The following is a 13,171-nucleotide window of genomic DNA, read 5'->3' as shown; positions in this document are numbered from 1 at the left end:
CTGGGTAGAGTGGAGGGACAGCGCAGGAGGGGAAGACCCTCTATGAGGTGGATTGATTCAGTGACTGGGGTAATCGGGATGGGTGTCAGAGGCAATGCGATTGGCACAGGTAGAGCAGGGTTTAGGGGTGTTGTACATAGGGTCGCTATGAGTCGCAAACGACTCGATGGCACATAATAACAACAACAAGTGAGTTGTAATACTGAAATATATTGAATGTGGATTTAGATATGAAACTGTAGATACAGCATTTTCAATAAAAAGGTTACAGATCTGGGAGGAAAATATCCTGCCACTGTTCTCATAGTGGTTGTTTCCAAAATAATACAGTTATTTTCATAAAATGATATTTATCTTTATGTTCCCATGTTAGGAGTTCACTGTTTCGTTTAAAGTAGTCAATACATTTAAAATTTAAATATGATATCTATTAATAATTATAATATATGTAAACAAAAACTATTTCATATCCTCACATGTTTGAAATGGTGAAAAGTTCATGACTCTTTTTTCAAAAACTCATTTTCAAAATGTTTGAAAATTTCTGCACTATGAGGCAGACTTGATGAGTTTGGGCTGTATGCTCAAAAATCTTTTATGGCTTCCAATGTGTGCCTCCAATTTTTATTAGGAAATAGATAAATGACAGTATTTTATTCTTAAGTAAAACTTTCATTTTAAAAATGTCATTTTTTTAAAAATTGTACAGATCTTGATGCTACATGTCTATTACAATTTCAGTGTCTTGCAATCTGAGATTGCATCTAGTTTGATCAGATTAAAATCAATCTACACAGCCGTAAGGCCCTTACCTATTCCAGAGGGTGGTGTAAAAGAGTGTATCTGATGAACAGTAGTAAAATCCAGAGATTGAAAGTATCTGAAAGAAGATTGTCCAGTTTCCCAGATGAAAATATCAGTTGAATTATGAGCTTCTGCAAGAATGTTATGAAAGTCAAATATGAAGGCAAAAGTTATAGGCAGAGAACGCAAAATTACACAGCAAAACTAGAATACATTTTTTTAGTTTAAGAAATTTATCACAAATGTATTTAAAATATAATTTTTAATATTTAAAAATGCTTTAACATTTAATAATGATGTTACGGCTAATAATCATGTTCTGAAAGAACAGTAATAAACTATGTGATTATTATTTCAGAAATTATTATTTCAGGAATGTTGAAATCCTATCCCTGAAAATTCCATTAAATAGAAATAATCTAAATACTCTTAAGCCATTTTATGAAATATTTTACCTAAATATTTTAAAGAGCTTTATAAAAAACTTCTAAACAGTTTTGATTACCATAATAAATTATCCATGGTACCCCAAGATAAAAAAAATAATTAAAAGTTACCTGTTTGTACCATGGGTATAATATTTTCAAGTACATGTTCACTTTATCTATTCATTCAAAAGACTTATATCTCAAAAATCCCCAAACTGATACTGTCAAGTTGGAACCAACTCATACATGAACCACTGTCAGGTTTCTGAGGTTATAAACCGCATGGGAAGAGATTTCTCTGCCTTCTCCCATGGAGCTGCTGGTGGGTTCAAACCACGAGAGAGGTAGCACCCTTTGGGTAGCAACATAATTCCCTACAGACTATAAAACTATGAAGTAATAGTTAGAAACACTGCACAATTAAAGACATAAATTTGAAATTTCCCCCAAAATCTGTTTCTAAAATATAGTCAATATCCATAGAAATCTATTATACATTAGCTAAAACATTATTACAAACCCATCGTAATATAGAACATAAACTATGAATGCTGGGAAACTTTGATAGAAACTCTATCTTCATTACCAAGACTACATTTTCTCACCTAGGAAGGTATTTTTGGCAAAAATCAAGTAAATGTCATCCCCTGAAGACAAAGCCTCGACTTGCGTTATCCCGCTGATTGGCACTTCAAAATCGTTAATAAATCCACTACCAGACCATCTGAACAAAAGGGCATTTAGCATAGCTTTAGCCTGGGCAACAGCTAAGAATGTATAGCCTCCTCGGCTGAACAAGGCCATGCTCAGCACACCTCGTACAGGGAGTTTATGATGCAACATGAAGCTTCTTCCATTCCATCTGAAGACCTGTAGGAAATGTTCAAACACACAACCCTTTACCATTAGGAATTTAGCTACTGGAGATGTGAGCCAATGTCATATGCTTATCCTCAAGGACATTATTATATCATTTTTGTTTGCCAATGAGTCAGAATGGACCCACAGCTAATCCTACAGATTTTCAGAGACAGCAAATCTCAGAGGACCCGCCCATGCTTTTCCCTGTACAGCAGCTGGTGGATTCAAACCGTGTGCTTTTGGGACTGCAGCACTGCTTCTTACCACTAGGCCACCAGAGCTCTCTATTTTACAATTAGAAAGATAATTTCAAATAAATGAATGGAAGAGAAATGAAAAAATAGCAAAAGTGATAAATGTTCACAGACACAGGGTGGGTAAAATATACATCATTTGAATATAAATCTGTTTGAAATATGCATCTAAACAGGAATGAATAATGGTAAAAGGGAAAAAAGGTTAAAGAAACAACATGATTTTAAATATGAACAATGCAAAATTGAGTAAGAAATGTCTGGTGATGTAACATAATCACCTCTGCTCACACAAAGACAAACATCCAATGTTTTTAGTCTCCATGCTGGTGTTACATTTAAAGTTATGAGAATTTGAGGGGTGATGAAAACATTACAGTGTAAGCAACTGGAATGAAAAGATTTAATTATTAGAAAACTGTGTTATTTTGGACTGATACTGAGGGCCCACTTAGCAATAATTATAGCAATACCATCTGTCCAGCTGAATGATTTCCCTCCATGGTGCTATCTAAAGTAATTAAATTCTAATGAAATATTTGTATTTCTTATTATATTTATATGGTCCTCAAAGACAATAGACTTTTCATTACACTGTTTAAAAATTAACTGTAAAAAATAGCTACATTCCTCTCTGAAATTTTACCACAACTAAGCTGTGATTTTTCTTTATACAGAACCTCAAACCAGTCCAGAACAAAGGCTGCATAATGGAGTGGACTTAGGGAAAGAGATTGTATAACAATGAAAGAATCTTTCATTTACTTTTCAAAGAGAAGAGTGGACTGGGGTGGGGAGAGAAAAGTGCAACAGTGGATGAATGGAAATCCAAAGTCTTTGTAAGCTTTCATTAAAGTTGATTTAAAATTAAAGTCTTTTGCTGCAGGTCTGTGCATAGAACTAACACCCTGTGTTGGGTTTTTTTTTCTCTCTGTTTTATTAATTCATTGTTGCACATTTTCTCCCTCGATTCCCTACCCCTACAGCACACCCCACAATGCACTCCTTGTTCCAGATTGTTCTCATGATTATAGTGAATAATCATGTATTCCTTTTGACGGTTCTTCCCCTCACCTGTTCTAATGCAATGATCATTATCTTTCCCCATCCCCCCAAATGTCTGTCCTATTTTATAACAGCAGTATTTTGCACTATTTATCCTTTTGTGACCCTTTCTTATCCTGACTTCTGCTTCCATGGACCTTGACTGTGGATCCAAGGAAATTAAAATTCTGACAACTAAAAAAAAAAACAAACCCAAAAAACAACCTCAAGCCATATCTATGATGAAATTCAATTACAGTATTATAAGGAAAACAAAATGCTAAAAGATACAAACCTGAGTTAATTCAGAATCATCTTGTTGACTAGCAACAATTAAGTAATGTTGATTATCTGAAGTAAAATACATTACTTGAGAACTCTCTGAAATAATGATTGTTTGCACCTGTAATAAAGAAAGAACGATATTAAAAAATTGAGTTACTTTAACTGAAAATGCACATGATACAATACTAGTATGAATTAATATGTTAATTTTTTAGTTAGAAAAATATCATTGTGGTCACGTATTCATCTGGATGTCACTGCAAGAAAGCCTAAAAAGCTCTCAACTAAGGTATCTTCTTAATAATAATTAGGAACTTACAAAAGATTCTTTCCCACCTGTTTTTATTGAAATATCCAAACTTACTGCCACCAAGGCAGAAATGACCAGAGCTTACCCTCCATTGGCTTCTCAGAGACTATAACTGGTACAGGAAAAGACTGTCTTTCTTCTGCAAAGCAACAGGTGGATTTGAATCACTTGCCTTTTAGTTGACAGGGCAATTTTTTATCCACTTGGTCATCAGATCTCCCTTCCACCTAAGTAAGTCTTTTTAATAATCTCATTATTCTTTTAATAAAGTAATTTACAAGAAGAAATTGTTTTTACCAGTAATAATTTAAATTCCAATGTGAATGTATACACGCTGTTAACAGAAGACTTTTCTTCATTTACATCTTCATGAGTGATCACAAGGTAGGGAGAAGGACCAATATGAAATGTTGTACATGTTTTTGGATTTTCTATATTTAGATCCTAGGAAATGAAGAATAAGGTTAATAGTAACTCACTCTGCATCCACAATCCAGATGTACACTTACTTCTGTCCATCATAAAATAAGTCGTGCTTACCTCAACAGGAATGAAAATTCCTTGCCATCGATAAACAGTAGAAAACTTTATAGGTGATTTTCTTAACATGATACCATATATTATTTCTTCCAAAGTAAAGAAACACCAACCAGAAGCAGATTCATTAAAAAAACTTTGAAATATAGAAAATACAACATCCATGCCCCCTGTAAAACAAAAATCAATATGTACTAATTCATGATTCTTGCAAACTTTAACTACTTACTCTAAAATTGTTGTTTAAACCATAAGATGACTGATTTTGTTACTAGAAATACAATCATGTTTTATTTACATGTGTGAGAAATCACCTAAATTTAATAATTACAATATTGTAAAAAAAAGGCACCAAGAGAAGTTCTTAACAATGAACAGCTGAACATTTTTATCAACTTTGTACATATTATAAGACTGCCCATGACAAATTTTGAATTTATATCCTCTGAGAACTGTTTAATAATAGATTTATTTAAGTCCACAAATTAAAACACTGTCTATCCAATGATTTATTACCATTTTAAGAAGGCCTAAATAGACTTACATAATTTCCAAGATTTTAACAACCTGGTCTAACCAAAAAGACTCTAAAATTCCTTATTATCAGAAGAAAATCCTTACATAATGAATAGTAATTTTTTAAAAGTAGTTTGTTCTACTATCAAGACACCTTCCCATATAAAGAAAGTACTTTTTAAACTTCAACTAATGGCATCAACATGATGCAGTATGAGCAATATGATCAGGCTGAAAGCTTTTTATCATTTTAGATTACCAACTCAAGAAGTCTTAATGTTAATGTCAGACATCTAATATAGGTTGGAATTTTCTTTCCTAGAAAATTAATACTTAAATTCCTATTTTACCATCTGAATCTTTTTTATTAAGAAACCTTAATAGTACTAATCGTATTGACAACACCTTCACTATGATAAATTAAGAGACCAAAGGATGAGAAATAAAAACACGACTGACACTTATAAATCTCCTACTTCCATAAATACTAATAAAAACACAAATAGATTCTAAATAATAATAGATAATTGGAATAAAGAAGTTGGTTTGTTTTGTTTCATTTTTCTTTTATCTCTCTTGCATTTTTCTGAATATTCAATTTTTTATTACATCTACCAGATCTTTTCTATATTCGATGTTCAAGTCTTTCCAAATTAAACAAACAAAAAAATCCTCTGAACCCTATATCTTCATGACTATAGCTTCAAAATCTGACATTTCCTGAATTTCTGAAATAATTGCCTACATTCAAGGTCTCTTTTTCTTCATCTCCATTAAAAATGTTACTCAGTTCTTATCTGTCCTTATGTATATAGCTATATATCATTAACCACAGAAACACTGAAACTCACTCTTTTCAACTTCAAGTCAAGGTGATCTTCCATGGGCTTCTGAGACTATAAATTTTAAAGAAAGCACATTGCCTCTTTTTCTCTCACGTTGCTGCTGGTGGATTTGAACTGCAAGTCTTTCATTAGTAACCCAATAAGTTCCATAATCTATTAGTACTTTTGTTGTTATGTACCATGGAGTCAGAACAGACACAGATGCTCTGTCAGCAGGTTTTCAGAGGCACAGGAGGAGATTACACATCTTTTACCCATGGATCATCTAATAGATTCAAAGTGTGTACTTTTGGGTTGGCTGTGCAACTCCTTCTCAATCAGCCCCCAGAGCAAAAATGTTAAAGACTCTCAAATTTAGCTCTCCAGGAGAGATCACTCTCTCTCAGAAGTAGTTAAAATTCACAACCACAGAAGAAAAAGACAACTACAAGGCTTGGTCATTAGCACCAAGGAATCCTGAGGACCCAATTACTGAGACCATGTCTCTTTCCTGGGCATTTGTCTGCTTAGGTAGAACAGTTCCCTCCCAATAAACCACAGGACAGGAGGCAGAGGTTGGCCAACCCACCAAGTGAGTCTTGAGGGCTGCTCCATTGGGATCCTGCCACTCACCTGTGCCTTTTCCCTGAGCAAAATATCCCAGACAGCACTACTGTGATGTTGCCTACCCATAAAAGAAAGTGCACCCACCCACCACTACAGGACAGAACAGAGAAGTGTGCCCATCACAGTGGGGCAAAGGGAGAGATTACAAGTCCATACCCCTCAAAGGATAAACAGATGAAAACCTTCCCACAAGAAACGGAGAACAGAGTCACCTATAGATAAGCAATGAGGAAAACTGTCCTAAGACACTGTTTAGGGGTCAACACTTAAAGGCTGAACCTTATCAATAGCATAATAAAGAACTGACAACAACCTACAAAGACAAAACAGAAACTGCCTCAATCATAAAAAGAATGTCACATAAAGTTAAGAAAGCTGCAGGCAAGTTCAAATATTTAAAAACCAAAACAAGCCTTCTCCTAAAAAGCAGTCAGCACATGAGATACATAAGGGCAGAAGAAATATATCAACGTGGAATTATATGACTGGCTACAGAAGAAGTGAAAATGATAGGAAAAGAATTTAAAGCACACATAAAGAGAATCGAGAATTTTTTAAAAGTATCACAAGACAAAGAGGGTACCACCAACACAGTACAGAAATAACAGAAATGCATGTAAAGGCAATCCAGAATATCAAGACTGAAATATCAAATTTTTCAACATACTGAAGGGACAAGAAAATAGAGTAGAAGATCATCTAAAATGGAGTAGAAGAAATAGAGTAGAAGATCATCTATCTCTTCTTTAGAAGAAACTAAGAATTAGCAAGTTAGAAGATGATAAGACCAAACCAGGTGACATTAAATCAGTATTCTAGTATGAAAAGGTATACCATACAATTTGAAAATTCCAAGGAAATGGACAAATTCCCAGAAACCCATACCCTATCCAGATTGAAAGAGATGTAGAACACTTGAATTGTCCATTCACAAAAAAATAAATTGACCATGATATTAAAATATTTCATTCAAAAAGAGTCTTGGCCTAAATAGCTTCATGAGTGAATTCTACCAAACATTCAGAGAAAAACTATCACCAGTTCTATTTAATTATTAAAAAAAATTGGAGCAAACACTTCCAGAGTCATTCTAGGAAGCAAGCAGAACCCTAATAACAAAGCAAGGCAAAGACATTACCCCCCCAAAAAAATCAATAGACTAATATCTTTCATTAACATAGATACAAAAATTGTTAACAAAATAAATCCTAGTTCATAAAATCCAACAGTATATTAAAAAAAATTCATCATGACCAAGTGGGATTCATAACAGATATGGTGTTAGACTAAAAGTTGGCACTTTTTTAGTCATTTAACCTCTAGTCTCCAGGTACATTGACTGCAGACACATGGTCTTGCAATTCACAATTATTTGTTTGTCGTGTACCATTGAGTCAGAGCCAACACATAGCTGACCCTCCAGCTGGTTTTCAGAGGCAGTTAACTGCACAGGAGAAGACTGTCCATTCTTCTCCTGTGGAGCAGCCGGTGGCCTCGAACAGCATGCCTTCAGGATTGCAGCACAACTTTGCCACTAGGCCACCATGTTGTTATTGTTGTTGTTGTTGTTGTTATGTGCTGCTAAGTCGGCTGTGACTCACAGCACCTCTTATGTACAACAGCCCTAAACCCTGCTCTGGCCTGTGCCAATCTCATGTCTCTGACACACCTAATCCCCAATACCCCAGAACTGAATCAATCCATCTCACCGAGGGTCTTTCTCTCCTGCACTGTCCCTCCACCCTCCCAAACAAGATGTCCTTCTCCAAGGACTGGTCCCTCCTTGCAACACGTCCAAAGTATATCAGATGAAGCTTCAGAATCCTTGCCTCCAAGGAGCAGCCTGGTTTAACCCTCTTCAAGATGAATCTGTTCATTCTCCTAGCAGTCCATGGTATATTCAATACTTTTCTCCAGCACCACAGCTCAAAGGCATTAATTCTCCTTCTATCCTCCCGATCATTGTCCAGCTCACTGATGCATACAAGTGATTGCCTAGACCATGGCCTGTGTCAGGCGCTTCTTAGTTTACAAACTGACACCACTGCTGTTCAGTACTTTAGAGAGGTCACTAACAGTGGACTTTTCCATCACAATATGTCTTTTAATTTCCTGGCTACTGGTGCCAAGATTGTTGACCGTGGAGCTAAGCAAACTAAAGCAGTTAACAATCTCAATCTCTTCACCATCCATCCTGATGTTGCCAATTGGCCCAGTGGTGAGAATCTTTGTCTTCTTGATATTGAGCCTCAATCCATATTGAAGACTGTAGTCCTTGACCTGCAGCAAGCATTTCAGGCCCTCCTCAGTTTCAGCCAGCAGGGTTGTGTCATCTGCATAACGCAGATTGTTGATGAATCTTCCACCAATCCTGATGTCACACTTCTCTTCACAGAGCCCAGCCTCCTGGATAATCTGTTCTGTATATAGGTTGAAAAGGTATGGAGATAGGACACATCCCTGGTGTACACTCTTCCCAGTTTTGAATCATGTAGTGCAGCTCCCTCAAATCATCATGGTAATGCAAGTCACCAACAGCTGTGGGATAAAGATAAGAGAAAGAGCACTTCCCAGACAGGGCAGCATGACTTGAGGTGAGAAAGACTTGAGACAAGAGTGAAAGTGAGCAAGTCTTATGGCAGTAAGACCCTGGTGAGAGTGAGAATCTGGTGGTGGAGAGACTGTGACACTGCTGTGGACAAACGGTGGCAAACTGTGACCTGAGGCTTCTTGCATTTGTGCTGGCCAAAGTTACAGGTTTATTTGTTCAAAGTGACTTATAACTGCTTTGGAGCAAACCTTGCTGAACAATTTGGATTTGACTGCTGAACTGAAACTGGAACCTGGACGTCTTGAGGAATTGTGCCTTGGAACTGTTGGTCTAAAGCCTGGACTTGTATTGTGAGATATTCTTTGCCTTCTCCACTCTGTAACTTCCTTTCCTAATAAGCCCCATTTTTGGTACCATAAAAGTAAAACAACAAATAAATGAACCTCTTGCTGTTGGTGTGGTTCTAGAGGCACCATGGAGCTGAACTACTAGCTTTTTATCTGTTTTCTACTATGTGGTAGTGAGAGGCTGTGCTATTCTTTCTCCCTCTGGCCCTTTCAGAGAGATACTCATGGCCCTGTGCCTCCAGATACTGTTTTCACCTCTTTAGAAAACAAGTATGCAACGAAGGTTCAAAACACACACACACACACACACACACACACACACACACACACACCCCAACCCCAAGACAATCGATATAATTTATGGTACTAGCAAAGCAAAGAACAAGAACTACATAATCCTATCAATTGGTCTAGAAAAGACCTTTGACAAAATTTAACACCCTTTCCTGAAACAAAGGTTCAATAAAATAGGAATAGAAGGGAATTTCTACAATAGTCAAAATTATGTTCACAAAACCAAAGTCAACATCATTCTCACTGGATAATAAATAAAGATACTCCCCTGGAAAATAGGGAACAGGATGTTCTCTATCATGCTCCTATTCAATACTGAGTTGGAAGTACTAACTAGGGCAATAAGATATAAAAGGAAATCAGAAGTGTTCAAACTGGCAGAGGTGTTAAAACTGTCACAAAAGGCAAATGATATAACAGTGTACGCAGAAAAATTTCAATGGAAAAAGAGAAAAACAAACATTGTACCTGAGTGAAATAGCAAAATACTTCTGAGAAACAAAAATGAGGTTAGAGGTACAGCACTCCCTGACCTTAAAACATACTATACAGCAGTGGTAACCAAAACAGCATGGTACAGGCACATTGACCAATGGAACAGAAATGAGAACCTGGAAATAGACCCAGCTATCTATGGTCAACTGATACTCGACAAGGAAATCAAAGCTGTTAAATGGGGATATTATAACCTCTTCAACAAATGATGCTGGCAAAACTGGATGACTTCCACGTGCAAAAAGCTGAAACAGGATCCACATCTCATACCACACACAAAAATCAACTCAAGGTGGATCAGAGACTTGGGAGTAAAGCCCAAAACCATAACGTTCTTAAGAGACAAATTGGGATCAAGCATAGAAGCCCTAGTCCAAGGTATAAAGAGACTGCCAAGTACAATCAGAAATGAACAATCTAAAGAGGATAAAATTGATGCATGGAATCTTCTAAAGATTAAATCTCTTTGCACATCAAAAACTTTTTCCAACAGGGTGCAAAGAAAAATCTACAGACTGGGAACAAACATTTGGTAATTCCATCTCAGACAAGAGTCTTATAACAAAAGTTTACAGAATACTCCTGGGCCTCCACAAGAAAAAGACTGATAACCCAATTACAAAACGGGCAAAAGACATGGAAAGAATTTTCACAGGGGAAAATATTCAAACATCAAACAAACCCAGGAAGAAATGCTCCAAATCACTGGCAAAAAGACAGATGCAAATCCATACCACAATGAGGTACCATCTCACTCCAGTAACAGTGGCAAAGTTTAACAGGGCAGCAAGTAATAGATGTTGGAGAGGATGTGGTGAGAAAGGAACTCTTACACATTGTTCGTGGGATTGTAAAAAATGGTGCATCCATTCTGGAAGGCAGTTTGGTGCACCCTCAAAAAGTTGAACATAGAAATTCCATTTGACCCAGATATTCCACTACTTGGAATATACCTGAGAATATGAGAACTGAGGCACAAACTGAGATTTGTACACCGATGTTCAGAGCAGCTTTATTTACCATCACAAGAATATGGAAACAGCCCAAATATCCAACCACAAACGAATGGATTTAGAAATTATGGTGCATTCACACAATGAAATACTATGCAGCGTGCAGGAGCAATAACTTTGTAAATTATTACGTAACTTGGGAGGGACTGGAGATCATTATGCTAAGTGAACTAATTCAGTCCCACAAGGATAAATATTGTATAAGATCGTTATTGTAGAATGAGTATAAGGATCCAGGAGGGGTGTGAGAGCTGGAAGTAGAGGGATGTGGATGTGCGGGGGGCAGGGGAGGGGTGATAAATCATTAGGTTCCTTCGCCATCTCTTATTCTTTATTAAGCCTTCCCTACATGTTTCCAAAATAATGCCTTCAAAACACAAATATGATCATACCACATATATGTGGATAGACATATTGTTACTCTTCTCGATGCCTAAAGCTCTCAAAATTTTCCATTGGAAGGAAGATAAAAATCTGCAATAGAGTCTTCAGATTATTAAATTATCTGTCCTTCCTCTCTCTACAAACTTGACACTCTCCTATATTTCAATGTACCCTGCCCTAAGTCTTCATTTATGTTTCTATGTCTCAATATCTTTCTAACACATTTATTAGAGTTTAAACTACAGGTTGATGTTGGCTTATGTAATTCAGTTTTTACATCTCCTGTATTCAGCAACCTACCTAGCACGAAATTGACAATAAATACAAAAGGATACAAAAAATAGACTTGTATTTTCTATATCCAATATATCTTTATGATACAAAACAGGAAGGGTAATATAAACCTTATACATATGAACTTTCTTTATTACAGAATTTTTTTCTTATAGGAAACAAAACATACTTGTTCCAAAGGCTGTTTCAGATATTGTCTCCCACTCCACACTCACAGCTAAATCAATGCCATTAGTACGTGACACATTTAAATACACAGTCCTGTTGGCTTCTTCGATGGCTATGGAGGTATCTCTAAAAGAAAATGAATTGTGGAAAGTAGAAAACATGATTTCTATGCATTTTTGAAAAAAATTTTCACATTGCTAACATAAACTTAACATGCATTTAAATTTATCTAACCTAAGATGTAAAAATCGTACGTGCCAAGAAGACAACACTCTAAGCATAGAAAATCTACTAACAAAAATAAAGTAAAAAAAAAAAAAGCACAGATCCACAATGAGAAAATATTTAAAATCAATAATTTCATACAACATTTGGAAATATAAAACTTTTTCATTGCTAATTTTTCTCACAAAACTTTTAAAATTGCAAGAAAAATAGGAAATTCTTAGCATACTGGTGAAACTAGACTTAATGGAACATTTTAAAGTTATATATGAGTATATATGAACATGTTGTTGTACTTATGTACATCAAGTCGCTTGCAACTCATAGCGACCTTATATACAACAGCTCTGAACTCCGCTCTATCCTGTGCCAATCTCACCATCTCTGACACACCTACCTCAGTACCCAGCCACTGAATCAATTCATCTCATTGAGGGTTTTCTTCTCTTGTGCTTTCCCTCCACCCTATATACATGTACATTTCAAAAAACCCAATTGCTCTTGGGTTTCTGAGGCACTATTTTAAGTATCACTCTAAATCATACAGGAGGAGACTGCACATTGGTTCTCTAAGGGAGTTGACAGTGATTTGAAGTCTAGAGGAGTATGACCTTGGGTTAGCAGTGCAACTCCCTATGGATTACGACACAGCTAATATACCTCCTGCTCCACAGAAGACAGACCAGCAATCTCCTCCATGTGATTCAGAGTCTCTGAAGACACACTAGAGGATCAGATATGAGTCAGCTCTGACTCAACAACACATCATGACAACTATAAATACACATACATACGTATACATACACACCACACACGTGTGTGTGTGTGTGTGTGTGTGTGTGTGTGTGTGTGTGTGTGATGTCAATTTCTAGAGAGAATTTTAGACTACCTGCATGAACAGTATTTCACT

General features: G+C 36.2%; 1 protein-coding gene across 1 annotated transcript in view; it reads right to left on the bottom strand.

Moving 5' to 3' along the window:
• Positions 1 to 13,171, bottom strand: part of GPR98 (G protein-coupled receptor 98) — a 1,036,968-nt gene that overhangs the window by 764,640 nt on the left and 259,157 nt on the right. Inside the window, exons 43-48 of the mRNA XM_006885387.1 lie at positions 12,038 to 12,162; positions 4,527 to 4,693; positions 4,284 to 4,430; positions 3,687 to 3,794; positions 1,838 to 2,102; positions 813 to 935 (exon numbers count right to left, since the gene is read on the bottom strand). Of these exons, the coding sequence (XP_006885449.1) occupies positions 813 to 935; positions 1,838 to 2,102; positions 3,687 to 3,794; positions 4,284 to 4,430; positions 4,527 to 4,693; positions 12,038 to 12,162 (935 nt within the window). The remainder of the gene's footprint in view (positions 1 to 812; positions 936 to 1,837; positions 2,103 to 3,686; positions 3,795 to 4,283; positions 4,431 to 4,526; positions 4,694 to 12,037; positions 12,163 to 13,171) is intronic.

Source organism: Elephantulus edwardii, unplaced genomic scaffold (genome assembly GCF_000299155.1).
Source record: "Elephantulus edwardii isolate Elephantulus edwardi_28Jun2011 unplaced genomic scaffold, EleEdw1.0 scaffold00043, whole genome shotgun sequence".
Classification (NCBI taxonomy): domain Eukaryota; kingdom Metazoa; phylum Chordata; class Mammalia; order Macroscelidea; family Macroscelididae; genus Elephantulus; species Elephantulus edwardii.
The sequence above is the reverse complement of the archived record's forward strand: the minus strand, read 5'-3'. Positions and strand labels throughout refer to the sequence as shown.